Genomic DNA, 27,763 nt, shown 5'->3' with positions numbered 1-27,763 from the left:
CTGGACCGAATAGTCTGACCGTGTATAAGGCAGCTTCCTGGGTTCCTATTTGAATTGGCCTGTTTTGGGGCCGCATCATCTTGCTTCTTCCCTGAATACATATTTAACTCCCACCACAGCTTGAAAAGTGTTGCCACCTAATGCACCGGAAACAGCACAATGAAGGGTCAAACAATGTTCTCTTTAAAAATGAGGTGCAACCAAAGGCCCTGTAGTCTGCAGCAGATGATCTGCAAATGGGGTGAGGTGGAGAAGCTTCTTAAACCTTTTCCCTTTTGTCAGTTTGTCCCCTAAAACCGCCCCCTTCAGGTGCACTTTCCCCCACAGGGGAAACCATGTACCACACAGGAAGCCTGCAGGTGCCTTATCCCCAGCTCCGGGGTTGGCAAGCCCTGCCTCTCTGCTATAATCTTATCTATGCCATTTCTTGATTTATAGATCAGTGAGTCTAGAAGAAGCAATGAGCAACAAAGACATAGAAGATAGCTAGGGCAAAAAGGGGCTGTATCCGCTCACCCAGGTGCACCTTTTGGACCGTGTTCAGTAATCTGCCCGCGCAGGAGCTTGGCTTTCAAGCTGCCTCTCAAAGCTCCCAATTTGCACCTCTCCCCTCCCACTGCAGCCCAGGTATGGAATTTCCCCCACCCAAACCTGCTCTCAGTTCTTTCTGTAATCTCTTCCTTGCTCAGTTGGGCTTCAACCTCAAGAGACACCGAGATTCCACAGCCTCTCTGGTGGCTCAGCCCTTTTCAGGTCGAGTCGTGACACGGCAGCTATGTCAGAATGGCGTTTGACCATGTGTCAAGTGCTGACATCTGTGTAACACCGGATCGACAGTGACAACGAGAAGCAGGACTTACGTTTGACAGTGCTACGAGACTCCTGGAACCCAGCTGGCTCTGAACCCCAGCCCAAGGATTCACATTCACGCTCCGCCCCTTGCCCGTGCCTGGCACCTGTGCCCGCACCTCCTCTTCCCTTCTCTGCCAGCCAGCACATCTTCCATAGCCCCACGCTGCGCTTCCGCCCATCCTCCAAGGTCTGGTACACCCAGTTGGGGGTAAAGGCAGCGGCGTTGTTGAGGATGAGTGAGACCAGAGCTACCAACACAGCTGTAGCTACCAGTTTCTGGACAGTCATATCTGACTGTCATCCACTGCTGGCTGCCACTCTTTGTCGAAGATCCCAAGCGTCCCAGTCAGCTGCAGTACATTGAGTTAGGACTGCAGATGGAAGGCCGGTGCAGGACGAGGTTAGGGATGGCTAGAGAACATCACCATTCATTCTCAAAGTCAACTCCTAGGGTGTTTCTGATCGCGCAAAGATCACAGAGGAGAAATCCATATAAAAAGTGCAAGAACGTGGCTTCCAGGACGCGGTCTCCCCAAGCGGAGCCTTATCCGCCTTCCTGCACCTTGAGCAGAGCCAGGCTGGTGAAGAGCTGGGAGACGAGGAGGCGCATTCTTTCTCAGACCAAATTTGCAAAATGTTGACGGAGGAAATGTTGCGTTCTTGGACAGCTGGGGCGAAAACGCCTGCAAAGGCAGGCGGCCGGCCGCCTCAGCCTTCCGGAGCACAGCCGTGAGAGGAGACTGAGAGCCACATAAGGGTTCGGCAGGGAGAGCTCAGTGGTCGCTTTTGCAGCCGCCCCAATTCAGAACATCCCACGGCCACAGCAGAATTTCATTCTCCGCGCCAAAACAAATTCTGAGCAAAAATGCACGCTTCTCCCCCGAGGAGCCTGGGAAGGCTGGTGCACTCCAAGGAAGTTTGCTCTGCTGCTCCCGTTCTTCTGCAAATGCCGGAGCTGTGAGCGGCAGAAGCAGGAAAGCCGAATCTCTGCTGCAAGGAAGCTTTTTCCCTCCTATCTCTCCGTGGAGAGGAAATGGTTGTTTTTGTGGCTGTTTTTGGTGAGCCTCAGGGTGTTGCCGACTGCAACAAATACAGCCACTGCCACCGCAGTCAGATGTGAACAGGATGTGTTTCCTGAAAGGAAAAGACTAAGGGAGACTTCTAAAGTCCTAGTCTCTCTCTCTCTCTCTCTCTCTCACCCCCCCCAATCCTCCCACCTCATTCCAGTATCCGCCCTCCCTCACTCCTTCCTTTGCTTCCCAGAAAAATGTAATCAGTTCAGTGATACTGTATTAGCTGGATTATTTGCACAGGTATTGCACAAAGGGGCCTCTTGGGGTACCTTCAATGAGGACAAGGGTTGGATTCAACTGTTGGGGCATGAGCCAATCATCAAACCCAGCTGGAAAGAGCCGGACTTTTCAGGGACTGGAGACACGCAAGCTTCTTCCCAAGAAAAAAGAATCAAACTCTTCAATTCAGTCCAGTGCAAACAAACAAAGCGTTTTAAAATGTTTTGTTTATTGATGGCAAAAATAATCAGAATTACTTGGGCAAGTGTTATCGGTCGGAGGTTGGTCTTGTATTTGTCAGTCTTCCAAAAACAAACTAAAGGCGCGGTCCTATGCTGGTGGAATATGGGAGTTGTAGGACTTTTTTCTGTCTAAACATGCCTAGGATTGCACCCTTAGTGTCACGCCATGCTCAAGGGCGCACGCCAATAGATAATCATTCTGCTTGTCGGGCAAAAATTGATCATGTCGAAGAGGCCTAAAAATAGTCAAGCAACTCCCTCCCTATTCTTTGCAGTTTTTTAATACTTCCGCTCTTATCTTCATTTGCAAATATTTATTTTATTTCATTTTTAATTATACCCGCGTTTTCGGCATCAATTTTTTAAAGGCAAGTGACGACCAAAATTTAAAACCGGCCAATCAAAGCCTAACAATAAAACTGCAATAAAAACAGCAGTAAAATGGTCACAAAAACAGACAGGAGCAATAAAAAGGAATGCAAGCAGAAACATCCGAAAAGCAAAACACCAATAGAAGCATCTAGAAACAGCCAGTAAAAACTCAGCAGTTGGAGCAATAAAAAAAATCAAGATGCAACTAGTTCCCCTCTTTCTTTGTCAATATATTTTCAGAGTACTTAATACAATGGCAACACAAAATAAAAGTTAAAATAAGGACATAAGGACTGCCTATGGAAATCAACCTGAGTTCTGCATTTCCTGCTTTTTAATTATTGAATTTCTTTATTTTAATATTATATATCTGTTGTGTTCATTTTCTCTTACAGTAAATCCAAATGCACGTGGCAATGTTCTTAGTTTCCCTTAGGAAACAACACCTGTTTATCCTCATCCTTTTCCTTTGTAAAAACCACACAGAAGAATCACGTAGGCAAGGGAATCGGGTTGGAAAAGGGGTGAACTCCTGCAACGCAGAATTGAACTGGTTTGACTGTCATTCTTTTCACCAGGAAATCCTGGGGAATTTGGAATTTCCAACAGAGAACCCTCAGCACTTTCAGCAAACTACAGTTCCCAGGATCCTTTGCAGGGATTCATGACAGCTAAACTAGTGTAAAATAAGTTTGTAATGTAAATGTGCCCTGTCTGCTTTGCTTTGATCCTATAGCACTAAACTAAAAAGGGTGAACAGCAAGGAAGACCCATCCTTTCAGTATGTATGATCTAGGAGTGTAATTCCCTATTATTGTGTGTGTTGTTTAGTGGCTGCCTCCATTAAGTTGATAGAGACCAGAGTGCCATAGGACTAGTCTGATCCACAGCCCTGATGGATCAGACCAAGGGTCCTTCTAGTCCAGCACTCGGTTCACACTCTGTTGGCCAACCAGCTGTCAACCAGGTACCCACAAGCAAGACATGGTGCAACAGCGCCCTCTCACCCATGTTCCCCAGCAACTGGTGTGTATAGGCTTACTGCCTCTGATACTGGAGGTAGCACATAACCATCAGGACTGGCAGCCATTGATAGCCTTCTCCTCTAGTTCATGCCATCAGATTACACTGATGACATATGCACCCGTGGCTCTACTGCAGCTCCCACATTTATTTTCCGGCTGCCATTCCTGTACTCCAAACAAACCAAAGCGACCCAGAACATACAGCCTTGTAGGGGACTTGAGCGCTGTCCTGCTTCTGCAGGGCTCAGCTATGAGCCAGCTGGGAATAGTTCTTTGCCTGCTTCCTACCCCCAGCATGTTCTGTTCTGTTCTTTTTTACTCAGGAAACCTTGAGGTACGTTTCAGTTGTACCATTCTTCAGTGTGGCTCCCATCCTGCTGGGGACCTGACAGGATGGGGCTTTTCCTTCTCTAGTTCCTGTCTCCTCCTGTGGAGGGAAACAGGTGGGGTGGGGGGGGACCGAGTTGTTTGTACAGTTCGGCTTTAGCGTTCATCACATTTAGGTTTTCTCTTTTTTAAAAAATGTGAATACTGAAATTAGTCATCAGGCCTCTCCCAATGCTGTGGCTTACCTGGGGTATGTTTGTGTGTACAGCCATCACCCAGAATAGGTCAGTCGAGCGAGTGTTCCCAGCACAGGGGAAATCTGTGTTTATCAGTGGTTACTGAAACCACTAACCCAACGTGCTGTTAACGTGCAGCTCTTGCTCCATTTACCAGCAGGTGGGTGTTTCCTGAATTGTTGGCCCTCGTTGTTCATTTCCAAGACACGTAAATGGCGAAAAATAACTGAGAATCCATGAATCTGTTTAATCTTGACCAGAGAGACATTTTGTGGGCAAAGTTCACGATCTCCTTCACTTGTAGGTGGTGCTCCGTCCTTTTGGTCTGAAGGGGTGAAATACAAATACAGGGGAAAGGCTAATGACAAGAAATCAGCGGCGTCTGAAACTGTCAAAAATGCATCCATCATTTGTAAAATACCTTTAATGTACCGAGTGTTAGGCTTATCCACACAACAACTCCATAGAGCAGGCAACGTATATTCCCATTTTATAGATGGGAAGCTGAGGCTGGGAGATCATGAGCTGTAGTAATGTTATGAATGGCTAGGCGTGTGCCCCTTTAAGTGAGGGAAGAAAGATGGTGATCCATCACCTCTCCCCTGCTGCATCTGGTCTTCATTAGGACTGCTAGCTCTAGCTGATGAACTACAGATGTGAGGTAGCGTTCCAAAGATAAACTCAGGAAATTCTCGGAGTCTGGTGTGGGGGTTGGGTTGGTTGTTATTTGACCCCCACCCCCACCGGGGGACACAGCTTAATATTCAGTGGGAAAAGAAACAGCCTTTGCTAGACCACAATGACAAATACAACCGTCTTCAGGAGAGGCATACCACGAGACTTCATTCAAGGCCAAAACAAGACTGTGGGTTGGATCCTATCTTAGTCATGCTTAGAGTAGACTCAATGACATCAGTGAAAGTTAAGTTAGCCCTTATTAACTTTTCTCATTGTTTTCAGTGGCGTAACAAAGTCAGGATGCAACCCAATGACCACGTTCAGATGATCGTGGGGTTGAAAGAAGTCAGTGTAGCTTCTTCCCCTGCGTGTGCTGGGTGCATGACTGCAATTTGCATAATTACCCACAATGCAGCGTGGGTTGCTGTGTCGTCCGAACTCCATGCGCTGGGGGTAGCTTCTCGCCCACCTCACTACCCCTTCTGCGAGCCGTGGGATGCCATGTGGCTAAGAAGCCACCCCACCCCTGCCACCTTTGGGTATCATGGTTAATTATGCAAGTTGCCGGGGAAGAAACCACATAAATTGTACATCGTATTAAAAATATACCATTTACACACACACACACACACACACACACAGACACACATACATCTAAACAATCAACAATAAAAATCTGGGACTTGGTTAAAACCTTGTCATATGCTGCCAAATGCTTGAGAGGAGAGGAAGGAGAAGTTGAATTCGGCCCACGGACTGAACGAGGTTCAACACCCCCGTGTTAACTGGTCTTTTGATGTGTGATAAACTGGTGTCTCACCACGTTCTAGAAAAACACCAGAATAATGTTAAGCTGGGAAGAGGCCAGGCAGCCATCCGTGAGTGACACACTGTGTAGCGCTCCTAGGATTGGTTCACCCTAGGCAAACCCCAGAGTGTCACAGTCCTCCTCTTCTTGTTTCCTGCAGTGAGGCCGTCTGGGAGAACATGGCCCGCATGTGTGTGAAGACGCAAAGGCTCGACGTCGCCAGAGTTTGCCTGGGGAACATGGGTCACGCTCGAGGAGCCCAGGCGTTACGGGAGGCCGAGCAAGAGCCGGAGCAGGAGGCCCGGGTCGCCATGTTGGCCATCCAGCTGGGCATGTTGGTAGGTAGGGGGCCTTTTCTCAGACCAGCCCTCTCCCACTTCATATTAAGGGGTTTGAAAAGCCTAGAGCAAGGCATCTCACTCTTTGTTCAAGGGATTCTTCCTTGAGACTTTGTAAATATGACAAGGTTTAAAGATTTTTCCTCTGGTGGTGGTCACTTTTGCCCTTGGAATTGGAAAGCAAGCAGGTGAAAAGGGACCATCGGGGGCTATGTGAGTTCCGAGGTGCATTTAATGCCTCTTGGAAATGTCCTCTGTTGTGCAATCTCATCTTATGGCATCCGTAGAAGGTCTTGTGATGAAGGTTAAGGTACAAAAATAAGAAAAATCAGACCCAAGTCCATCTAGTCCAATGCCCAGTGGTCAGTTTCTAGACGCTTCCAAGTCACCCACAATTGATACATGAAGTCTACATCCCTCCCTCACTGTTTGTCACCCAGAAACCAGTACTCAGAGGTAGACTGCCTCTGAGCAGGGAGGTTCTGTTTTGCTGTCATGGCTAATAGCCACCAGTCAACCTGTCCTCCTCCGTGAATGTGTCTAATCCTCCTCTAAGGCCATCTAAGCCAGTGGCCGTCAGCCCAGCCTATGGAAATGAATTACATCAATTAACTTTGCCTCGTGTGAAGCAGTCGCTTCTTTTGAAAGCTTAATTTGAGCCAGGGCTCAGCACGGCTTCACCACCAACCCTTGCCTTTAACGTCGGGGCTTATTTTGGCATACATGAAGTACTAATGAAAAAGGAGATTGCTTTTGAGCATGTGCTGAGTACCTTTGGCTCACTATATCTAGCCTCTACATCACTGAAATTAGACTCCAGGACATGACTTCAAAGCACTCACACTTCAACACTTTTTACGTTAGAAATAAAGCACTGGACAGCTGCCGTTTCCCCTTAGTTCTTTCCGTGGGAAGACCCACCTCAGAAGTGGGCAGGGTGGTGGTGCTGGTGCTTCATCCTGATGACATTTGACCTTGTTGGGCAGAGGACTGTACAGCCGGGAGGAAATGGTCCAAAACGCAGAACAATTTGGCCAACTCTGGTTGGTTTAAGACCAAAAGTGCACCGTCGAGGCATTGCAGAAAGGTGTTAATTTAGTTTTGGAAGAGAACCCCACCCATGGCCCTTTGCACTCGCTTCCCCTGTCTGCACTTGGTGTGTCGTATCTAGGTTGCTTTTATCTTAGTGCCATAATTTAAATACCTCCACCCACCTCTGTGAGCCAACATCCCAATCTGTGCAGCTGTCACGCAGTGCTAAAAGTCCAAGGCTTGCTCTCGGGCGGCAGCATTTCCCAGCCCTGATTCCTTTCTGCTGGGAAATCCTTTCAAAGATAGCAGCGGCTCTTTCAGCCTGTCGGACTGGAGCAGTTTCCTAGAGCAACAGGCCTCCCATGTGGACGCCACCTCCCTCCCGAAGTGACCTGGAGGTCGGATTGCTTAGTCCTTTCCTTATTTTTATTTAAACATCCTGTCTCAGTCATAATGCTTCTATTCTGGGCTGCGTAGCAGAGACGCAATTGGTTCTTTAAATCCCTGTTTTAATTAACCCTTGCTACAGAGCAATATCAGGCAATATCAGACCGTACAAAAGCTACATAACTATCCCAACCTTATAGATTCCCATCTTCAGTATTTGCAGGGAGATGGGGGGGAAAGCAAATTCTGGCCCTGGCACTAGGTTATAAACTTCTTGTAACCATCAGACGGAACAGAAACAGTTCAAGGAGAGGAGGAGCCAAGCGTTGCTGGCCTCTCTGCCAGTGTCCATGGAACGGCCCCTCTTCCTTCTCTCCTTCTGCTTCAGCCTGATGGAATAGCTGTTACTGACTTGACCGCAGGGCAGTGGTTCTCAACCTGGGGCACTCCAGATGTGTTGGACTGCATCTCCCAGAATGCCCCAGCGAGCTGGCTGGGGCATTCTGGGAGTTGTAGTCCAACACATCTGGAGTGCCCCAGGTTGAGAAAGGCTGCCGTAGGGGGAGAGGAGAAGCTTGATGGAGCTGATGAAGTGCCCTTGCTTCCCTCTCTCCCTCTGCCGCAGCTGAAGATGGTACTTTAAAGACGGCATCTCCAGTCCCTTACCTGGTATTTATTCTGATCTCTTTGACTTCCTGTTATTCCACATCTGCCTTTTGTAGTCCTGCCTTGTTTTGTATTCTGTATAAGCCGAGGCTTCTTCCATAAGACATCTCTTGTGTTAAAAATGGCATTCATTCACGAAGCATGCTTCACGCCCAGCTGTTCAATCTCCATTCCAGGAAGATGCTGAGCAGTTGTACAAGCAGTGCCGACGCTACGACCTCTTGAACAAATTTTACCAGGCCTCGGACCAGTGGCAGAAGGCCGTAGAAGTAGCTGAGGCTCACGACCGAGTCCACCTGCGCACCACCTGCTACAATTACGCCAAGCACTTGGAAGCCACCGGCGAGCGCACTCTTGCGCTCACCTAGTAAGTGTTAGTTGGACTCCAAACCCAACTCTATGGGTGTCTGCAAAGGACGGCTCTTTCAGCAGTCCAAGCTCGCCAGCGTCCTTTCCCGAGTAAGCATCCCATGGTTGTGTTGGGCAGCTTTACCCACCTGGAAGCCCAGCTTCTTCAGTGAACACACCTGTGATGCTGTCCTGCGTTTGACCCAGTGTAAAGGATTCCTGCTGGTACGGATAGGACGAAGCATACTGCTGCCACTCTTCCCCCGTCCTGTGCCCCTGAACTCCCCCTCTTTGCCCACGCGCAAGATGTACAAGGCCATGCGTGGTGCGGCTCCCCTGTCTCGGGGCGCGACTAGCCATATTGTACTAACGCCCATTGCAAAGCAGACATAGGAATGCCTTCCTAACCCGTTAGGAAAATTTATCGCAAATTGGCCAAGCTGCAAAGACTTCCAAGACTCATTAGGGTCAAGGCTGGTGAATCTTTCTGAAGAGCAGATGATAGAAACAGTGAAAAGCCTTTTTCCCTTCTCCATATTCGGCACTGTTTGGCTGGTATTAACATTCAAAGTCCTACACAGCTTGGGGCCAGGTTACCTGAAGGATCATCTCCCATGTGTACTTGCCCAGACCCTAAGATCATCTCCAGGACCCCCTGCCAAAGGAAGTGAGACGGGTGGCTACTAAGAAGAGGGCCTTTTCTGCTGTGGCACCCAGGCTGTGGAATGAATTCCATAGCAAGCTTAGCCTGGGTCCTATGTTGTGCTCTTTCTGGCGCCAGGCGAAGGCCTTTTTGTTTTCCCAGCATTTTAGCGTTCTAGTCTTTTAGCTTTGCCGTTTTAAATCTTTTACTGTATTTTAATTCTTAGCATTGCTGCTAAGTTTTATTCTGGTTGTATTTTTATACTTTAAAGCTTTATACTTTAAGCTTTTTAATTTTCGTGAACCACCCAAAGAGCTTTGGAAATTGGGTGGTGCTGGTTCCTCTCTATTCAGCCCTGGTTAGGTCTCATCTAGAGTATTGCGTCCAGTTCTGGGCTCCACAATTCAAGAAGGACGCAGACAAGCTGGAGCGTGTTCAGAGGAGGGCAACCAGGATGATCAGGGGTCTGGAAACAAAGCCCTATGAAGAGAGACTGAAAGAACTGGGCATGTTTAGCCTGGAGAAGAGAAGATTGAGGGGAGACAGGATAGCACTCTTCAATTACTTGAAAGGTTGTCACACAGAGGAGGGCCAGGATATCTTCTCGATCCTCCCAGAGTGCAGGACACGGAATAATGGACTCAAGTTACAGGAAGCCCGATTCCGTCTGGACATCAGGAAAAACTTCCTGACTGTTAGAGTAGTGCGACAATGGAATGAGTTACCTAGGGAGGTTGTGGGCTCTCCCACACTAGAGGCCTTCAAGAGGCAGCTGGACAACCATCTGTCAGGGATGCTTTAGGGTGGATTCCTGCATTGAGCAGGGGGTTGGACTCGATGGCCTTGTAGGCCCCTTCCAACTCTGCTATTCTATGATTCTATAGAAATGTAATAGATAGATAGATAGATAGAAGTGCAAGGAACCAGCTTCCGTCCCTTGCACCTCCAGTTAAAACCATAAGGTAGCAGGTGATGAGAAAGACCTTTGTCAGAGAGACAGAGAGCAAACGGCATCTGATCAGACAGGGCAGTATTGGGGTTGGATGGCCAAATCGTCTACTCTGATGTAAGGCAGCTCCCTACATAGGAGCAAAGCCTCTCCCCTCCATCCCCCACCCCCCACTAATATCTCTCACTGTCAGGATTCGTACTGGAATCCATTTTTGGAAACCTGATCTCTGTTATAATAAAATCAGAGATCCTTGGGTTAGATTCCTGTACAGTTCATGTATAAAATAAACTGTTACCCCAGCCCTGTACAAAGGCTAGGAGTCAAGGAATAAATATTTGGTGTACTGCAGAGCTTAAACAGAGGAAATGATACAATGCTGAGGTGAGTCAGGGAAAGAGAGAACATTTCCGATTAGTGGATAAGGGCCAGTGGGGGATCCCCCCCCCCCCCCGCAAAGCAAATGCTCGCTTCAGAGGAGGCAAATCCCTTCGGGCCACTGCATGGAGAAGAAGGGTTAAATGAACCCTCCACCGATATCCCCTATTTATCACGTTCCCTGGCTGATGCTATATGCATTTTTATAACTTGCATGTTAAATGCACAGGCGCTTTTAATGTCACATCTAAGTCCACTTAATGTAAGCAATCTCTTTGCCTACTTTCTGCCATTCCGCCATGTATTTGTAAACCTTTTGCTCCCAAGATTTTCTGTGGTTTTGGGTACGGACATCATTGGCTATTTGTAAGCATTATTTTTATTGCTGCAATTTGTGTGGTGGCGTTTTTCGTCTCTAAAGTGGGATGTCTTATGAAGATTGCTGCACAAATGCAATAAAACATAAGCCCTATTGTTACTTCTAAGTGCTGAAAAGCTACATAAAACTCCGTTTCCCCCTTAACCCCCCTCTTTCTAATGTCCTCTTTTCCTGCACAGTTATGAGAAGTCAGACACACACAAGTTTGAGGTACCTCGAATGCTTTCAGAAGATTTGCAAGCCTTGGAATCTTACGTCAACAAGATGAAAGATAAGTGAGTGGCTGCTTCTCCCCTCCATGCCAGAAATTGCCCTGTGACCGCAGTAGTGACAACAAGGTCATTCTGGCCTCATTTGTCAGCCAGGCGATCAAGACCTGCTGGGTAGTTGTGCCGTCTCCTTCTCAGCAAGGAAAGGCCAGCTGGCACCAACTGGATATAAATGCCTGTTGGTAGTTCTCTGCTTCATTCTAGCACCGTCAAACTGACACCTTCCACTACCTTCCCCTCCAACTCTATTCCTCTCGTGTCTCTTGTCTTGTAGTTTATAAGCCTGATGGCAGAACCTTTTCCTTTATGCATTTAAGTACAGCACCCATGAGTCCCCCGGGGGACTTTTGTCTGAAAAACAGGATAAAAATATATGAGCTTGAGGGATATTCTGATGAGTACCAAGTGGCCTGGTGATCTCTCATATTTATTTATTTATTGCACTTATATACCGCTCCCATAGCCAGGGCTCTCTGGGCGGTTTACAGAAATTCTAAAATTGAGATAAAAACAAGTCTACAAAATTTAAAACTCTAAAACACAAAACATACACACATAAAACATTAAAAACCGTTAAAAAACTAAACATGTGGGTGATTAAGATGTGCCGCCATATGCCTGGGCAAAGAGGAAAGTCTTAACCTGGCACCGGAAAGATAGCAGCATTGGTGCCAGGTGAGCCTCGTCAGGGAGATCATTCCAGAGTCTGGGGGCCACCACCGAAAAGGCCCTGTCCCTCGTTGCCACACTCCGAGCCTCTCTCGGAGTAGGCACCCGGAGGAGGACCTTAGATGTTGAACGTAGTGACCGGGTATATTCACGTCGGGAGAGGCGTTCCGTCAGGTATTGTGGTCCCAAGCAAAGCCAGAGGTCTGATGGTTCAGAGACTCTGGTCATAAATCACTGATTTGGTGGCTCTGCTAGCCGTATTTTGATGGAGCGCTAGACCCCATGCCTCATTTCCAGGCACTGACATCTCCACCTTAACCTTGATCATCGATTTATGCCCCCTCTGTACAGGGCTCCCGGTCTTCCTGTGTTTCACAGAGCTACTTGCTCTAGCGGTGGCATGTACAGCACCTAGCACTCCATAGACATGAAATAAACGTTCAGTAAAAGAAGTCGCAGAATGTCAAGCAGGCTCTGAAGTGGCTCGTGTCGGAGCGCCCCTCTCCCTGTAGGCCTCTTTTCTCTGAATTCTTCCTCCCTTTAGCTGTACATACATTTTAGCTTCAGAACTCATTGTGCGGGCAAATCAACAGATTCCTTAGCAACGGAGCTTTCTTAACTATCCAAGATGATGGGTAACTTGCATCTCAACACCGAATGCATAAAATAGTCCATCAATATCGGCGGGCGTTGTGCCCTAATTTGTATTGGGATTGCTTGTTTGAACCCCAGTCCTAAAAATCCAAACGGAGGCAGAACGTCCTTCATGATTCTGCGAGTCGAGATCAATATGTTTAGGATTACAGTTCTATGGACTATGGGAAAGATGGCAAAATACTAGAAATCCGTAAGTGAAAACGAAAGGGCATGAAATGGAAGAAGGAAGCAGTGCTGTGCACAGTCCCAAATGGAGATTTGGGTTGCAGCAGCATTATGCAAATGGCTCCCAGCTATCCTGGGGAGGCAGTGGAGATGCTGAGCTGGTGTCTGAAATCAGTGACTGACCAGATGAGGGAAAACAATCCGAAAACTAACCAGGCAAGATGGACGTACCTTTGGTTGGGAATGTGTCTGAACCTGGAGGAGGAGTGCAGCCTCTGTTGGATGGGGAATCATTTCCCCTTCAGACTCAGGTCTTGGATCCACCACTGGTCCTGGGTGTCCAGGGGATGGCAGTGGCCAGGAGTCCTTTCTTCCAGCTGGTTTTCCAGCTGCAACCTTTCCTGGATAGGAATGACCTTAGGCCCAGTAATTCCTGCTCTAGTGATATCTAGATTAGATTACTCTAATGTGTTTTATGTGAGGCTGCCTTTGAAAAGACCTCTTAAACTACAGCTGGTCCAGAATGCAGCTGGCAGGATGCTGATTGGGAGAGGATGAACGGAGGATATAATGCTGGTTTTACAATACAGACTTCCAGTCGATTTCCAATTCAAAGGGTTGATTGACAATGCAGTGACTATGCACATCTACACAGTATAAACGTAGGACTGCAGCCTTGGACTTTTAAAGAGCCAGTGTGGTGTAGTGGTTAGTGCGTTGGACTCGTGAGATCTGGGTTCTAATCCTCGCTCAGCGATGAAGCTCACTGGGTGACTTTGGCCAGTCACTGACTGTGAGCATAACTTGCCTCAGAGGATTTATGTGAGGATAAAATAGACAGGAGAGGAGGAGGAGCACCTTGGGTTCCTTGCTAGAGGAAAAAGAGTGGGATAATAAATAAACATAAATAAACCTAATAAGAAATATTAACAAAGGTCTAAACAATCTAGGCCAAGGATGTGCAACTTGTGGCTCTCCAGATGTTTTGGCCTACAACTTCCATCACCCCCAGCTAGCATTGCCAATGGTAAGGGATCACAGAATTTGTAGGCCAAACCATCTGGAGGAGTTGCCCACCCTATTTCTAGGTCAACGTTCCCAGCCTGGTGCCTTCCATATGTTTTGGACTACAACTCCCAACATTCTTGACTATTGGCTAATGCTGATTAGAAATGGTCCAAAACATCCAGAGTGCACAGGTTGAGGAAGGCTGGTCTAGGCCCAGAATACATCAAGGACTGCCTTCTCCCAAACAAATTTACCCCTTAAAATCTTCCTTGGGAGCCTTGCTTCGTGTTCCCCCATGGGTTGAAATGTGGTTGGCTGTTATGCAGGGCAGGGCCTTCTCAGCAGTGGCCCCTGACATTATAAAACTCCCTTTCCAGGGTGATTTACTCTGCTTTTTCCTTAGATGGTATTTTGGCATCTGGCAAAGGTGGTTTTATTTCAGCGAGCTTCCAAGTGTAGTTAAGTTAAACTTCTGTTCAGTGGTTCTGCTTGTTTTCTGTGACTACTGATATATGTAGGTTGTTAATATTTTTATTGCACATTTTACGATAACTATCTGTAGACTTTTAACAAAATTTAGTTAGTTGCTTTGGGGCTTTTTATTGGATTGAGAAGCCCCCTCTATTGTCTTCTTCATTCTCTAGGAGCTTATGGAAATGGTGGGCCCAGTACCTGGAAGGTCAGGCAGACATGGAAGCAGCTTTTAGGTATTACGAACTGGCTCAGGATTACTTTTCCATGGTCCGTATCCACTGTTTCCTGGGTAACATCCAGAAGGTAAGCTCACTTCCTCCGTTTCCCTAGCCGAGGCAGCCCTGCTAAGCCACTGTGCTTAAACACCTTGAGCTAAACATTCTGGCTTCGCTTGTCGTGTGAACCATCCCTAACCATGGTGGCTACATAACCACGTTTTAAACACGCTCACTGTTTGTTGCAAAAGGTTTAGTGGCCTAACCGTGGCGTAGCATGTTGTCTGAACAGGACCATTGTGTATTCCAGGCAAAGCCTAATGGTTTGTTTCTCTCTGCTTTTCCTTCAGGCAGCTGAAATAGCAAATGCGACGGGTAACTGGGCAGCTTCATATCACGTCGCCCGTCAGTATGAGAGCCATGATGACATCAAGCAGGCTGTGCACTTCTACACCAGAGCCCAAGCGTTCAACAATGCTATTCGACTGTGCAAGGTAGAGGCAACGCTCACACGTTATCACATCACTTAGCTGCAGACCTTAATAATGCAGAGACTTTCCACATGATGCTACACCCAAAGCTCAGAGAACTGATTTGCAATAATGGAGAAAACTGGTCCACAAGGAGAGAAAAACCCAGAGATTCTAGTGCAGATCCCCACTGGTTATTCACTGGTATTGACAAAAGATGGTACTGTAAGCATTAAAGACACAGACAAGTTTATATTAAAATTAATTAATGCATTAAAAAACAAATAGCTTTCAGATGCACACCCTTAGAGACCCCTTAGTATGTATACCAAGTTACAAGTCTCTCGGTTTCATGGTCTTGGCACGATGGTGCTGTTCAGGTAGTTTCATTGTCCACCTTAAAAGACAGTGGTAACTATGAGACGTTTGGATTTTTGGTGTTCCTCTGATATTGTCGCCTTTAACTGTGAGCGTTAGAAGTAGAGCTCAGGGAAGGGAGGCTCTAGAAAACAGCCGCAACTTAACCCTTTACTTAAAGGTGCTTCTCAATTTTTGGAATAGGAGAACAATCTGGATGACCAGCTGATGAACTTGGCTCTTCTCAGCTCGCCGGAAGACATGATTGAAGCAGCGCGCTATTACGAAGGGACGGGCGAGCAGATGGACAGGGCCGTGATGCTGTACCACAAGGCGAGCGCTTGTCCCCCTGTGGAGCAGAGATTTCAGCGGACGCGCTCAAGGAAGACCTCCCCGGGGGTGGCAAAGGATCACAATTCTGCTCCACGCAGGGAGGCATCGTTCTTCCCTGGTGGCGGATCGGCAGGCTCCTGTAGCACCGCTCACGCCTCTTTTCTTCTTCTACAGGCGGGACACTTGTCCAAAGCTCTGGAGCTGGCCTTTGCCACGCAGCAGTTTGCCGCCTTGCAGCTCATTGCGGAGGATTTGGACGAGAAGTCCGACCCGGCCTTGCTGGCTCGTTGCTCGGACTTCTTCATCGAGCATGCCCAGTACGAGAAGGCCGTTGAACTGCTGCTAGCTGCCAAAAAGGTGATCTGTGTCCATCGTTAATTCAGCAAATGGTAGCCTCTCCCCCCCCCCCCGGTTAGGGTCCGCACAATCCCAGAACTGGGTACTCTTTTTAGGGAATATCCTCAGAATCTCTTGTGGTGGATTAAAGCTATGCATGTGCTCTATCCAAAACTCTGTACAGACTCAGCACGTTGGACTACCCTGATTTTATTTGCTTCTTTCCTTCTCCCTCACCCCACTTCCGTGAGGAGGAGGGGGAGGAGGATTTGCATTTGTATTCCGCCCCATAGCCGAAGCCCTCTGGGCGGTTTACATAAGATTAAGACACTTAAAAACAATATACAAAAATTAAAAACCATGAAAACGTACAATATACACATACATTTAACAACTTGTAAAAAAGGCAGGAGCCTAAAAGAAACAGACCCAGGCTCATCACATCTCGCTAAACGCCTGGGAGAAAAGTCTTGACCTGACGCTGATCTTGTTTGCTCTCTCTCTCTCTCTCTTCTTCGCTGCTGTAGTACCAGGATGCCCTGCAGCTCTGCCTGACGCAGAACCTGACGATCACCGAGGAGATGGCTGAGAAGATGACCATCTCAAAGGACTCCAAGGAGCTCTCGGAGGGCTCCCGGCGAGAGCTCCTGGAGCAGATAGCCGACTGCTGCATGCGGCAGGGCAATTACCACATGGCCACCAAGAAGTACACCCAAGCGGGAAACAAGCTGAAAGTAAGTGTGCCTGGGCAAGGAGGGTTCGTTCCAGGTCAGGCGGTGGAGTGCATGTAAGCAGTTTACTGCTGGTCTTCAGAGATACGGACTTTCTTGGCTGTTGGTGGCCCAGGGCACCGTTTGTCAGCTTTGGCTGGTAAGGTTGCCAAGCGAACGGACATAGACGAGCCCTGCTGGATCAGACCGAAATTCCATCTAGTCCAGCGTGCGGTTTCCCACAGCGGCTGACCAGATGCCTCTGGGAAGACCACAAACAGGGCATGAAGTTAATTGCCCTCTCTGACTTTGGCTCTCCAGCAGCTGGTTTGAGGCACACACACACACACACACACACCCGAAACTAGAGGCTTGGATGACCTTTCTCCCCTCATCCCTGCTTTTCATACATTAATGCAGTCCACATAGAGCTGCCCTTGAGGATGGCTCGGAAAACAAGCTAAAGCAAAATGCTGCGGCCTGTCATTTTAGGAGTTGAGATGTAGGGAATGTATTACTCCCAATTCTTCCTTTTCTGTCCTGCCTTCCTACTATTTTCTGGGCCCAGTGCCATTGATAAAGCCCTAAGCAGCCTGGCCCTGCATACGAATTGTCTTCGGCTCACGAGTTTGGGGCTGGAGATGTGTTTTACTGGATGGGTATAGAGTCCTATGTGTTTGGACTGGAACATGTGTAATTCTGTGGGTTCCCTTTCCCCATCTCTGCCTGATTTGCTACTGCTGCTTGTTCACAGGCCATGAGAGCACTGTTGAAGTCCGGAGACACAGAGAAGATTGTGTTCTTTGCTGGGGTCTCGAGGCAGAGGGAGATTTACATCATGGCTGCCAACTATCTCCAGTCCCTGGATTGGCGCAAGGACCCAGAGATCATGAAGAACATCATCAGCTTCTACACCAAAGGGAGGGCTCTGGACCTCCTGGCTGGCTTTTACGACGCTTGTGCTCAGGTGGGTGGGCGCTCCTCTATGGCACACTTTTGCTTGCGCAAGAGAGCGAGCAGAAGCCCCACATGTTTCCCTTCCCTCTAGGTGGAGGTGGATGAGTACCAGAACTATGAGAAGGCCCTCGGAGCCCTGACGGAGGCCTACAAGTGCTTGTCAAAGGCAAAGGCACAGAGTCCAGTGGAGCAAGAGAGCAAACTCGCGCTCCTACACCGCAAGATGGCGCTGGTGAAGAGATTTATTCAGGCGCGAAGGTGAGAGGAAGCAGGCAGGACTTCTGTGTGTTCGGTGGGTGTCACGTCTTGCCTTGAAGTCCAGAAGCATCCTGGACTCCTGCGGTTCAGGAGGACCTCTCCGAAAGTGGCTGTGAATGGTAAACTGCTCACTCCAGAGGCAGCACTAGCCCAGAGTTCCCTAGCGACACAGGCAGTATTACACCTCTGGGGTTAAGTCACAGCCAGAACCATTCGTATTCTTTGCAGGTGTGGTTCAGTCTAGAATATAGTCTTGTAGCATCTTAAAGACTAGCATATATATTGTGGCATAAGCTTGGAGTGGAATCTCCTCAGGAGATGCATCTGTTAAAGGGGACTCTATTCCATGAAAGCTTATGCCGTCATAAATGTGTTGGTCTTTTAGATGCTGCAAGAGGTTTTGATGTTTTTGCTGACACGGACTAACACAGCTACCTGTTCGAATGCCATTCTAATACGAACAGAAGAGGGGTGCTGAGTGCCAAATTTTGCTTTCTTCATCCCTCGGCTGACACATATACCTGGCTCCAGCTCCAAACCTGATGGTTGTCCCTACCCCTGCTGCTGATTTGGTTTTCAAGCACCTGCAAGGTTTCCCAATCAGTGCGCTTTGTTTGATACTTTTTCTTACCATTTTCAGCCTGCTCGGAGTAGGTAAGACTTCATGACTGACATAACAGCCAGCCAATCAGAGTTGTGCATAGCCCTGCTTTGAGACCGGGGACGCTGCTTCACAACTGAAGCAATACCCAACCGCCAGCGCTGTGCAAATCCACCTTCTGCTCCAATTGGGAAACCAGGTTTCCCCCTGATCCCAGTCCTGCGGAGAACGCCCTACCTGTGTCAGAGTGTCCGTGAGCATGCTGCCGCAACAGGCTCACTGCCGAAATCGTTTATGTCTGCAAGCTTTTCACAGCTAGATATTGCTGAGTAATGGAGCTGCTGACCTCAGCAACTAAGCCATCTGGTAGGGAAATGCTTGGAGTAATGAAGTATTCGTACTGGCATGTGGGCCTTAAACAGTTTTCCCACTAAGAGGTAAATGAGATCACCATTTCTCTGGTATATTTTCCCTTCCTAGACTTGACCCGGAGGATCCCAAGGAGGCCGCGAGGCAGTGTGAGCTGCTGCTGGGCGAGCCAGAGCTCGACAGCGCCATCCGTCTGGGGGATGTCCTAGGCTTCCTAGTGGAGCATCACCTGAAGGCGCAGGAATTCCAGATGGTGAGCACTGTAGCTCTTTCAGCACTCATTATGAAAGGCCAGCCTCTTTGCTAAGAACATAGTCTCGGAACCGTTCGATAGTCAGCACTGCCTTGAGAGATTATACTGCCACAGGTATGTCAGGGAGAAGCCCTGTCCCTGGTATGCTAGTTCTCTACATGTCAGGGTGGGGAGTATTCGGATATGCACATCTCCCTCTTGCACTCAGAAGGGGCTTTTCTCAATGTGCAAGTCAGCTCTTAGAAGTGCGAGTGTAAAATAACCCACTTGTGACGTAATGTCTAAGTTGGTCCCAAATAGGTTTATATAGTTAGACGTCAGGAGATAGAGGCGGTAGCTACCAAGATAATTTGTAAACACCGTGATGAGGGCATATTTCTCTGCAGTATCCTGGTACCTCTTACCACCACCTGATGGGTTGTGGGGGGAGGAAAGCAGAGGAAACCATTATGTTGAGCCATCTGGAGATGAGATTATTCACTTGCTTGGAGCAGGAAGTGTCAAAATGGCCCAGAGTAAAATAGGGAAGGCAGAAGTACATGCCCTGGGCAAAAAGGAACTGCTGTTCTGGAACAGCCAGGTGCTCTCCTCCAGTCACCCGGAGTTCAAGCCAAAAAGGGACTGCATTGAAAGAGAGTCTAGAGGGCACAAGGCAATTAGCAATACTAATGGAAGCTTTGTCCAACAGTATTGCAAAATAGTCCTGTGCTAATTAGCTGTAGGCAGTCCCTTTAAATGTCAACCATTTAGCCTTTTTTCAGTAAGAGAAGGTGAACTCCCGGTAGTAATGTTTTAAATGACGGAGTCTCTTGGCTTCCACCCCGTTAATGCAGATGCTGACTTATTTGAACAGGGAGGGATACAAGTTCTATAGTTTGCACAGCCTGGGAATCACCCATGTTGCAAATGAGAAGCACAACACCCCTGCCTTTGTACAGCTAATGGGAAACTCCTTAGCCCAGGGCTGCAGAACCTCTCCGCCCCACCCCAACCCCCCAGGTGTGGGACTAAACCACCCATTGAACCTGACCATTGGCTCTGCTGGCTAGGAACAGTGTGAGAAAAGAGATGTATACTCTGGTGTTGAATATGATTTGCAACATTTAATGGTAATTTCCTCAATAAAAACAGAAAATGCGTGGACTTAAAAAAGATAAATTGACGCGTACACTAGCTCGACATTTCAGGCCCTTAGGTCCTTCATTAGGAGCTGTACCGTCGTCAAAGTTCAAACCTTGACGGTACAGATCCTGATGAAGGACCTAAGGGCCCGAAACATTGAGGTAGCGTACACGTCAATTGATCTTTTTTAAATCCACGCATTTTCTATTTTTACTGAGGAAATTACCATTAAATATTGCAAATCTTATTCAACACCAGAGCATACATCTCTTTTTTCTTCAACTGTCATTGGTGTTTTTGTCCCCTTGTCCACTCCCTAGGAACAGTTTGGCTTGTTAACAACCCAGCAACAAACCATAGGTTCTCAAGCTGGCTTGTTCAAGAAAATAAGCTACATTTCATGGTTAACAACCCATCCGGCTGCATTCAGACAACACATTAACCTACAGTTCAAAACAACCAACACTCAATGTGGGTGGGTTAGCATGTTATGTGAACAGCACCATGGTCTGCATTTAAAATAGCTTGTCTACCTCAGTGTAGACCTCGACATTCATTTTATCAGTTTGTTAAACTGGGACCGTAGAGGCGCCTTTGACTATGGCACACTTTGTTCTCGCTAGGCATACCGGTACCTGGAGGAGTTGCGTAAGAAAATTCCGTGCGTGAACCTCAACTATTACGTGAACCAACAGACTGTTGAGGCCGTTCACAGAGGGTTGGGCGTTCCCCTGAGCCGGAACCCTGTCCCAGAGAGAGTTCGCCACAATAGCGTGGAGGACAAGGAGGTGGAAGAGGAAGTGGCTGACGAAGCAGAGGCTTCCTAAACCGAGTCTGAGCTCCGGCTTCGTGAGATGGTGCAACTTCTCCTGCACGGCTAACAGAAAGCGGGGAGGTTGCAAAGTCATCTTTTAAATCTGTATAATTTGCTTAGCGTTCTTATAGAATGTTTGCCAGAGTTTGGCTGCCCAAGACAAACCGTTGAGGCTTTGTGCATCTTGTAGCAAGTTCTAAGTGGCCAATGTGCCTTCAGATAGCTATTGTTCAAGAAGAAAAGTTTCATATTCAGATGTATTTTAATATTTTATTAAATTTTTTAGAAACACAAATGTCTTAAGTCATTTCATCTCATAAAGGATGAGGCACCACAGGTTGAAGCCAGAACAATATTAATGAAGACATACATAGTCCAAAAAGCTAGTGTGACTGAACTAGTACAATGGTGTACTACTTCTAGTTTGAATAAACACCCTATTCTGGGTTGATAGCATGATGTCCAAACCCCCCACGTACTTTGGGTTGCTTAACCCATAAACAACCCAGAGTATCCAGCTTTGCACTTCATGTGAACAACCTATGTTTGTAGGTTGTTCATTCAAACCGGAAAGATTTCATATGCTTCACATGTCCCACAATTTCCCATCGTGACGCGTGAACCAGGTCGAAGAGTCTATGCTCCACATCCTTGGCTCAGATGAAATTGGCAACACACACAGCCATTAGGAATTGGCTAGAGCTAAACATTCGATGGCTGTTATATCCTAGCTTCTATTAACAATTCTGCACACGTCCTACCTTGGTGGAACTAACTACATGTCCTGAATTTGCCACATTCTATGCACAGTTTCAGTCCCAGATATTGCAGGTCTCTCCTCACTGAATGTATTTCCTAAGCTGAAAGTTAAAATTGAGTGGGGAGAGTTTGGAGATGAAGCACTAGGACATTTGCAGCATCAGAACTAGCTAAACCAACTCAAGATACCCAGAGAAGTATCCAAGAGCAAGTACTGACGGCTCAGGGACACTGGGCAAATGCACTCCATTCTCGGTGTTTTTCAGCCTGCCTGCCAAGACCATGAATAGCTAGGACAGCACATGGGGGGCGGCAGAGTTGTGCGCATATGCGCACTAACGCATCCTCCTGACTATGAAGCAATGGCATACTGAATTGCCCTCTGCAACCAACCCAGGACCTTGCTTACTTTCCTTTCCTCCAAGTGAGAAAGAGTCTGAACCGTTAGCTGGCCAGGAGGCAGACCACGAGCATCTCTGTTGTCAATTCCTCCTTCCCTAGAAAGGTGCCGTTTCAAGTTTTTTCCTCAGGTTTTCCATCAGTAGTAGATTCTGCAGTGCCAAACTTCTGCAGTCACCATCTGGGTCTTTCTCTGCAACATCTGCAGAAAATAGGAAGGGACAGACAAGAGGAGAGAGAGAGAAATGGCTCGAGGAAATTCCTGTAAAGCATTAGCTGAACTGTCCACTGTGCTTCAGTCAAGGAACAATAAAAGGAAGTTATCCCCTCCTCAGCTCTCCAAATATCTCACTTGTTTGATTTTAGACCAAACTTTATTTAGCAACATTTGTTTCACACAGTGTAACCAAAACATCTTGGGACTAGAAGCAGGAGCACGCTGAACTGCAGCAGCCCATGGCTTCCTCTAACCATTGGACTGAGTCAAGACTGGAAGGGTTTCAACACTAAATGACTGGGGCGCCACTAGAAGCTGCTCATTTTTAGAATGAGGTTTCAGAGTCTGTTTAACTCCCAGGTACAAGACAGCTTTAAAGCTTTCCTTCCACACAACCAAATTAAAAGAAACAAGGTTTTGCATGAAATTGGTTGCCAAAGGGTGCGTTCCACAATTTCCCACAAATCTACTGTTAGAGGCCACCTCAATGTGTACTTGCTTATGTGTGAGGGCAGCATCACCCCTCCATCACCCAAAAGAAGTCCCCTTCCAATTGCAAAATAGGTCAGCTACGGCCTGGACAGTTATGAAACCAGACAGGGAGTCGTGCCTTTACTTCTCCCTGCAGGCAGCTAACCACAGTGAGATGGAAGGCACATAAACAACTTGCGAGCACTGTTCTGGCACGGGTTCTGAGCCTTAAACAGCTGTGTAGTAAGGAAAGAGAAATCCACCAGGTGAAGCCTTTTCCCCACTAAGAAACCCCGCAACGGATTAAGTCTTGCCCTGTTGGATTTCTGCTTGCCAGGCAGCTGTTAATTGGAGCCGCTCCAGGGGGTGTGGATAGGGGAAGGGCTGGCAACTTGATTCCTAACAGGCTTGCAAAATGGAAATGAGGATGTCAGAGCAGGGGGGGAGTCCGAAAGAGTAGCGAGTCTGTCGGAGGATATCCTGTGCGCACAAGCAAAGTGCTCGAAGCCCAGCACTAGGTCAGCCTGGCTACATGACTCACTCCAACGGCCTTGCTCTATTTATAAAATGACAGGAGCGTTTTAGAATTGGGTCCCCGTTCCATACGCAGAGGAAAACCTGCAGGCCACAATGAGTAATACCAGCAGCTGCCCCAATGGCACAAAGGCCCACCAAAAAACAAAACACAAAAAAACCCAAAAGCGTTGTGGATGGACAGTCAAGGAAACGGATGGACAGCCCGCTAGAAGAAACAAAAGCTCAAACGCCTGTACTCTATGATTGCGTAAGGCAATGGGAATGTCTCCTGCTTGGCCCCAATGAAACCACTGCGCCTTCTTCTCACCTGCCAGCCAGAACCGGGTCTCCAGAAGTTCCTCCGTCATGTCCTCCAGAAGGCGCTCAGCAGGGACGCTGAGGAGTGTGGAAGAGACAGAAGACAGAAGGCCCTGGCGCACGTATCTGCACGAAGAAACGCCCGCGTGAAAACCTGCAGGAAGGCATCCTAAACATACCCAACTGACAGCCTGTGCCTTTACTCTGCCTTCTGTTTTGTGAACTTCATTTATGCTGCTGGAGTCACTCTACGTATTCCTTGATGTCCACCTAGAAGCTCACACCTCCAGAGATTTCTATCCCACTCCACATCTTCCCGCTGCTCTATGCAGCAAAAAGGCTACACATAAACACACACAGCTACAGTCAAGTCCTTTTAATATGTGATGCTAAGGGCATCTTGAGGTATGGACTGCAAACTGCAGAGGACCGAAATCCCCAAAATGGCCCGAGCTCTGCCTGACTTGTCCACAAAATAAAGGAGAACGCTGTGACTTGAAACACTCCCTTAACCTGAGTTCCCCTAGCTGGCTTTCCACTTTTAATGGCTGTTCTTTTCCCCCAACTGACATGAAGCAGCCTTCGGCCTCTTAGTACTACGAGCTGAAGAGAAAGAATGGGCTAAAGAGGGCAAACTCATTCACCTGCTGGATTGTGGCTCCCCGGCCTTAGACACAGGTGCCTCTTCCTAAAGCCCACCCAGACGTTCGCAGGAACTCACGTGTCTGTGTGGAAGCGCAGAGTCCAAACAAACTCTAGCAATGCCTTTCCCATTGCAGCTGCTACCTGGAGAAGGACAAGTCAGGATCGAAGGGAGATGCATTAAACAGGGAGACTCGGCCAGAGGCAGAAAATCCAAATGGTGGTGGTCAAAGTATAACAAGCTAAATTATTGACAATTTGGTAAGCTTTTATTAATCATGCAATCTGTTGCTGGAGGTGTGCTGCCTCCATTCTACCTGATGTCAGAATCTGCCCTGGCTTCAGGCATTAACCAGCCCTGAATGGGAACATCAGGAGGCAATACTTTCTAACAGATGGGGATGTAAAATTCCAGAAACTGAAAACCTACATTCTGCAAGTGGAATATAGACTGAGCAGAACTTGGCATATATTCATTTAAGTAATATAGACCGTAAGCTGCCCTGGGAGTCTTAATTTTAAACTGTAGGGCAGGACATTTAAATATTGCAAAGAAAGTAATAAGCATCTCCCAGGTGTAGATTTTTATTTTATTTATTTGGATATTTATATCCTGCCTTTCTGCAAATTATCAGTTGGCTTGTACAGACAAGGAGTCTGGAATCCTTTTATTACCCAGCCAAAAATAAAACACCTCAATCTTGGGAGGGTGTCCGTTGTGTGGGGGCCTGGAGAGGGGGGGAGAAAAGCAGCCAAGAGCCCTAATTCTCCTAATCACTAGAAATGCTGGCGCTCTTGCTGCAAGGCTGAATCCGCACTCTAATCCATTGAAACTCCATCCTCTGAAGCAAGCGTCCGCTAGTTCCCTGCGGCAGATAGAGGAAGGTGGTGGCTTGCTGCTGAAAGCCAAGCATAAAGGGGCTTCTAAGGGACTTTTGAAGACCCTCCCCTGTTCTCACCACAGTGTTGACAGCGAAGTACATGAGTATTGCCAAGGTGTGTGCCAGCCGACCCAGGACCAGGTGATCATCTCCCAAAAGGTCAAAGGTGGTCAGTGACCTGGAAAACAGAAGGGCAAAATGTTCCGATGGGATTGGGAAGGGCGGTGACACCCTTAGCTGCAGCTTCTCCCTTACTTGGTCTTCTTCTCAGCAAGCTGAGAACAGTTCATGCCCTCCATCAGGTTGGGTTCTGGTGTGCCTGAACAGAGCCCAGTCCAGAAGCAACAGCATCTTCTTTTACAGGAAGCCCAACAACAGCAGCAGCAAGAGAGCTAACATTCCAAAAGGCGCCTAGGACCTGTGCAGTTCCTATCTATGGAACATTATGCTACATTTTAGTTTATAAAGGAGTTTTAACTCTTTGTCTCTTAAAGCGGTTAGGATGCCCCCCCCCAAAAAAAGGACACAGAACTCTCTGACTAAACATTACCGTTCTGCTTGCTTGCTCTTTCTTTTTAATCATGTCATTTGCCTGAAGCCTTTACTTTCAGTGCTGTCATCCCTGCCTGAGTATCTGACTGACTGCTACCAAATCTGCATTGCACATCTGGCTGGCTTCTAGTTCTCACACCGCAATGAGGTCGATTATGGCCCTGAATAAGAAGGGGCATTTGCAAGAGACGAGTAAATCATATTTCTCCTACTAGTTCAATGGTTTTCAAAAAGGAGGGAGACTGGGGAGAACACCTGGGGCACACATTATAGGGGGGTTCTGTCCTGGGCCTGTTGCACCTCAACAGATTCCCCTTGTGAACTGAGAGTGCAGCTTAGTGGGGGGGCGGGGGGGCTCCCTCTTGCTGCTTCAGAGCTCCTTGAGGGGTCTCACAATCACCACAGGGTCCGGAAGATGCAAGTGGTCTCACCTGTCAAAGTTCTGAAGAAGTGGGAAGAAGAAATGACCAGCAACTGGGCCAAATTTGTTGGGGGCGCACAGCGGCTCTGCTTGGGACTGGCCCTGTTCCAAACAAAGGGATGGGTCAGGCAGGAAACAGCCAGCAGCAAGGTATCAGTGACTAAGATCCCAGGTGAGACTTCACGGGCGCAACGTTTTATTCCACCCTCCCGAAGCAGGGCCTCTCCAAGTTTGCTTTCCTCGTGAGGGTCCGTCTTGCATTTGGTTAAGTGCCACGTGCACTATAAGCATTTTTTTAAAAAAAGAAACTAGAGGATGAAAACCCAAGAATAAGCAGAGTGTTTTAAAAGCCCATGAGGAGAGAATGGAAGAAAAATGACAACTCCCTCTAAGACATTCCTCTTAATCCCAAAGGTTGTAATTAGATGCAATATGGGAGATCCATTATTAGGATCTCTCATAGTTCCTTGCAAAATTAATAGCATTTGGGAGGCGGCAGGAGAAATCAAATCAGGACTACAGTGGGTGAGGGGAGGATTTAACTTTTTCCCTTTGTGCTGTTTTTCTCATTAAAATTGCCCCCTCCAAAGCTGGTTATTTTCCCCATGGAGAAAACTTTTACAGTACCATATGTGATACCTGTAATTTCCCCCCTATGGGACAAATAGTTGGGGTAAGGCAATTTTAGTCAGAAAAAAAGCACAAAGAGGAAAGGGTTAAAAAACACCCTTCTCCGCACCATGATCCTGATTCAAACCCCCATAAATTTTAATAATATTGTTCAATATTCATTTTAATTGCTTTGAGTGAGATTCTTAGAAAGCATTTCATTTATTACATTTTTATACTGCCCAATAGTCAAAGTGCAGAAAAGGACAACTAAAATGATCAAGGAATTGGAGCATTTCCCCTATGAGGGAAGGTTACAACAGCTGGCTTGGGGAAAAAGAGGCTTAAGGGAAGACCTGAAAGAGATGTACAAAATTACGCATGATGTGGAGAAAGCAGACAGGGAGACATTGTTTTCCCTCTCCCATACAAAATTATGCACGGTGTGGAGAATGTGGACAGAAAGACATTATTTTCCCTCTTCCTTATTACTAGAACCGAAGGTCATCCCATGGAACTAACTGGTGGGAGATTCAGGACAGATAAAAGGAAGGACTTCACACAACACATGGTTAAACTATGGAACTCACTGCCACAAGATGTGGTGATGGCCACCCATTTGGATGGCTTTAAAAGGGGGATGGATAAATTCCTGGAGCAGGAGGCTATCAATGGCTACTAGTCCTGATGGCTATGTGCTACCTCCAGTAACAGAGGCAGTAAGCCTATATGCAGCAGTTGCTGGGGAACATGGGTGGGAGGGTGCTGTTGCAGTCTTGCCCTGCTTGTGGGCCATTGGTTGACAGCTGGTTGCTCACTGTGTGAACAGAGTGCTGGACTAGATGGACCCTTGGTCTGATCCAGCTAGTCTGATGTACATATGAACATATGTTCAAAGCTCTCTGGGCAACTAAAGATTAAAACTGTAAAAATACAGTATGATAAAATAGTATAAAACACTTAACATACCAAACTATAAAAACACTTTT

General features: G+C 47.4%; 3 protein-coding genes across 8 annotated transcripts in view; 1 reads left to right on the top strand and 2 right to left on the bottom strand.

The window, feature by feature from the left end:
- Nucleotides 1–1,975, bottom strand: part of TMEM204 (transmembrane protein 204) — a 37,885-nt gene extending 35,910 nt beyond the window's left edge. Inside the window, exon 1 of the mRNA XM_063143193.1 lies at nucleotides 861–1,975. Within this exon, the coding sequence (XP_062999263.1) occupies nucleotides 861–1,140 (280 nt within the window). The 5' untranslated portion in view covers nucleotides 1,141–1,975. The remainder of the gene's footprint in view (nucleotides 1–860) is intronic.
- IFT140 (intraflagellar transport 140) overlaps nucleotides 1–21,090 on the top strand; it is a 100,078-nt gene extending 78,988 nt beyond the window's left edge. For both annotated transcript variants that reach the window (XM_063143071.1, XM_063143072.1), the window contains exons 20-31: nucleotides 5,993–6,170; nucleotides 8,432–8,622; nucleotides 11,132–11,227; nucleotides 14,365–14,497; nucleotides 14,760–14,903; nucleotides 15,441–15,576; nucleotides 15,751–15,926; nucleotides 16,433–16,639; nucleotides 17,370–17,582; nucleotides 17,664–17,830; nucleotides 18,912–19,053; nucleotides 20,799–21,090. In XM_063143071.1, the coding sequence (XP_062999141.1) occupies nucleotides 5,993–6,170; nucleotides 8,432–8,622; nucleotides 11,132–11,227; nucleotides 14,365–14,497; nucleotides 14,760–14,903; nucleotides 15,441–15,576; nucleotides 15,751–15,926; nucleotides 16,433–16,639; nucleotides 17,370–17,582; nucleotides 17,664–17,830; nucleotides 18,912–19,053; nucleotides 20,799–21,002 (1,987 nt within the window). In that variant the 3' untranslated portion in view covers nucleotides 21,003–21,090. The remainder of the gene's footprint in view (nucleotides 1–5,992; nucleotides 6,171–8,431; nucleotides 8,623–11,131; nucleotides 11,228–14,364; nucleotides 14,498–14,759; nucleotides 14,904–15,440; nucleotides 15,577–15,750; nucleotides 15,927–16,432; nucleotides 16,640–17,369; nucleotides 17,583–17,663; nucleotides 17,831–18,911; nucleotides 19,054–20,798) is intronic.
- Nucleotides 21,091–21,247: 157 nt separating this feature from the next.
- The window catches only part of TELO2 (telomere maintenance 2), a 29,651-nt gene continuing 23,135 nt past the window's right edge, over nucleotides 21,248–27,763 (bottom strand). For all 5 annotated transcript variants that reach the window (XM_063143009.1, XM_063143007.1, XM_063143008.1 and 2 more), the window contains exons 17-21: nucleotides 26,176–26,267; nucleotides 25,271–25,370; nucleotides 24,391–24,455; nucleotides 23,680–23,795; nucleotides 21,248–22,349 (exon numbers count right to left, since the gene is read on the bottom strand). In XM_063143009.1, the coding sequence (XP_062999079.1) occupies nucleotides 22,246–22,349; nucleotides 23,680–23,795; nucleotides 24,391–24,455; nucleotides 25,271–25,370; nucleotides 26,176–26,267 (477 nt within the window). In that variant the 3' untranslated portion in view covers nucleotides 21,248–22,245. The remainder of the gene's footprint in view (nucleotides 22,350–23,679; nucleotides 23,796–24,390; nucleotides 24,456–25,270; nucleotides 25,371–26,175; nucleotides 26,268–27,763) is intronic.

Source organism: Elgaria multicarinata, chromosome 17, assembly GCF_023053635.1.
Source record: "Elgaria multicarinata webbii isolate HBS135686 ecotype San Diego chromosome 17, rElgMul1.1.pri, whole genome shotgun sequence".
Taxonomy (NCBI): Eukaryota; Metazoa; Chordata; class Lepidosauria; order Squamata; family Anguidae; genus Elgaria; species Elgaria multicarinata.
Note: the sequence above shows the minus strand (reverse complement) of the source record. Positions and strands in the feature narration are given on the sequence as shown.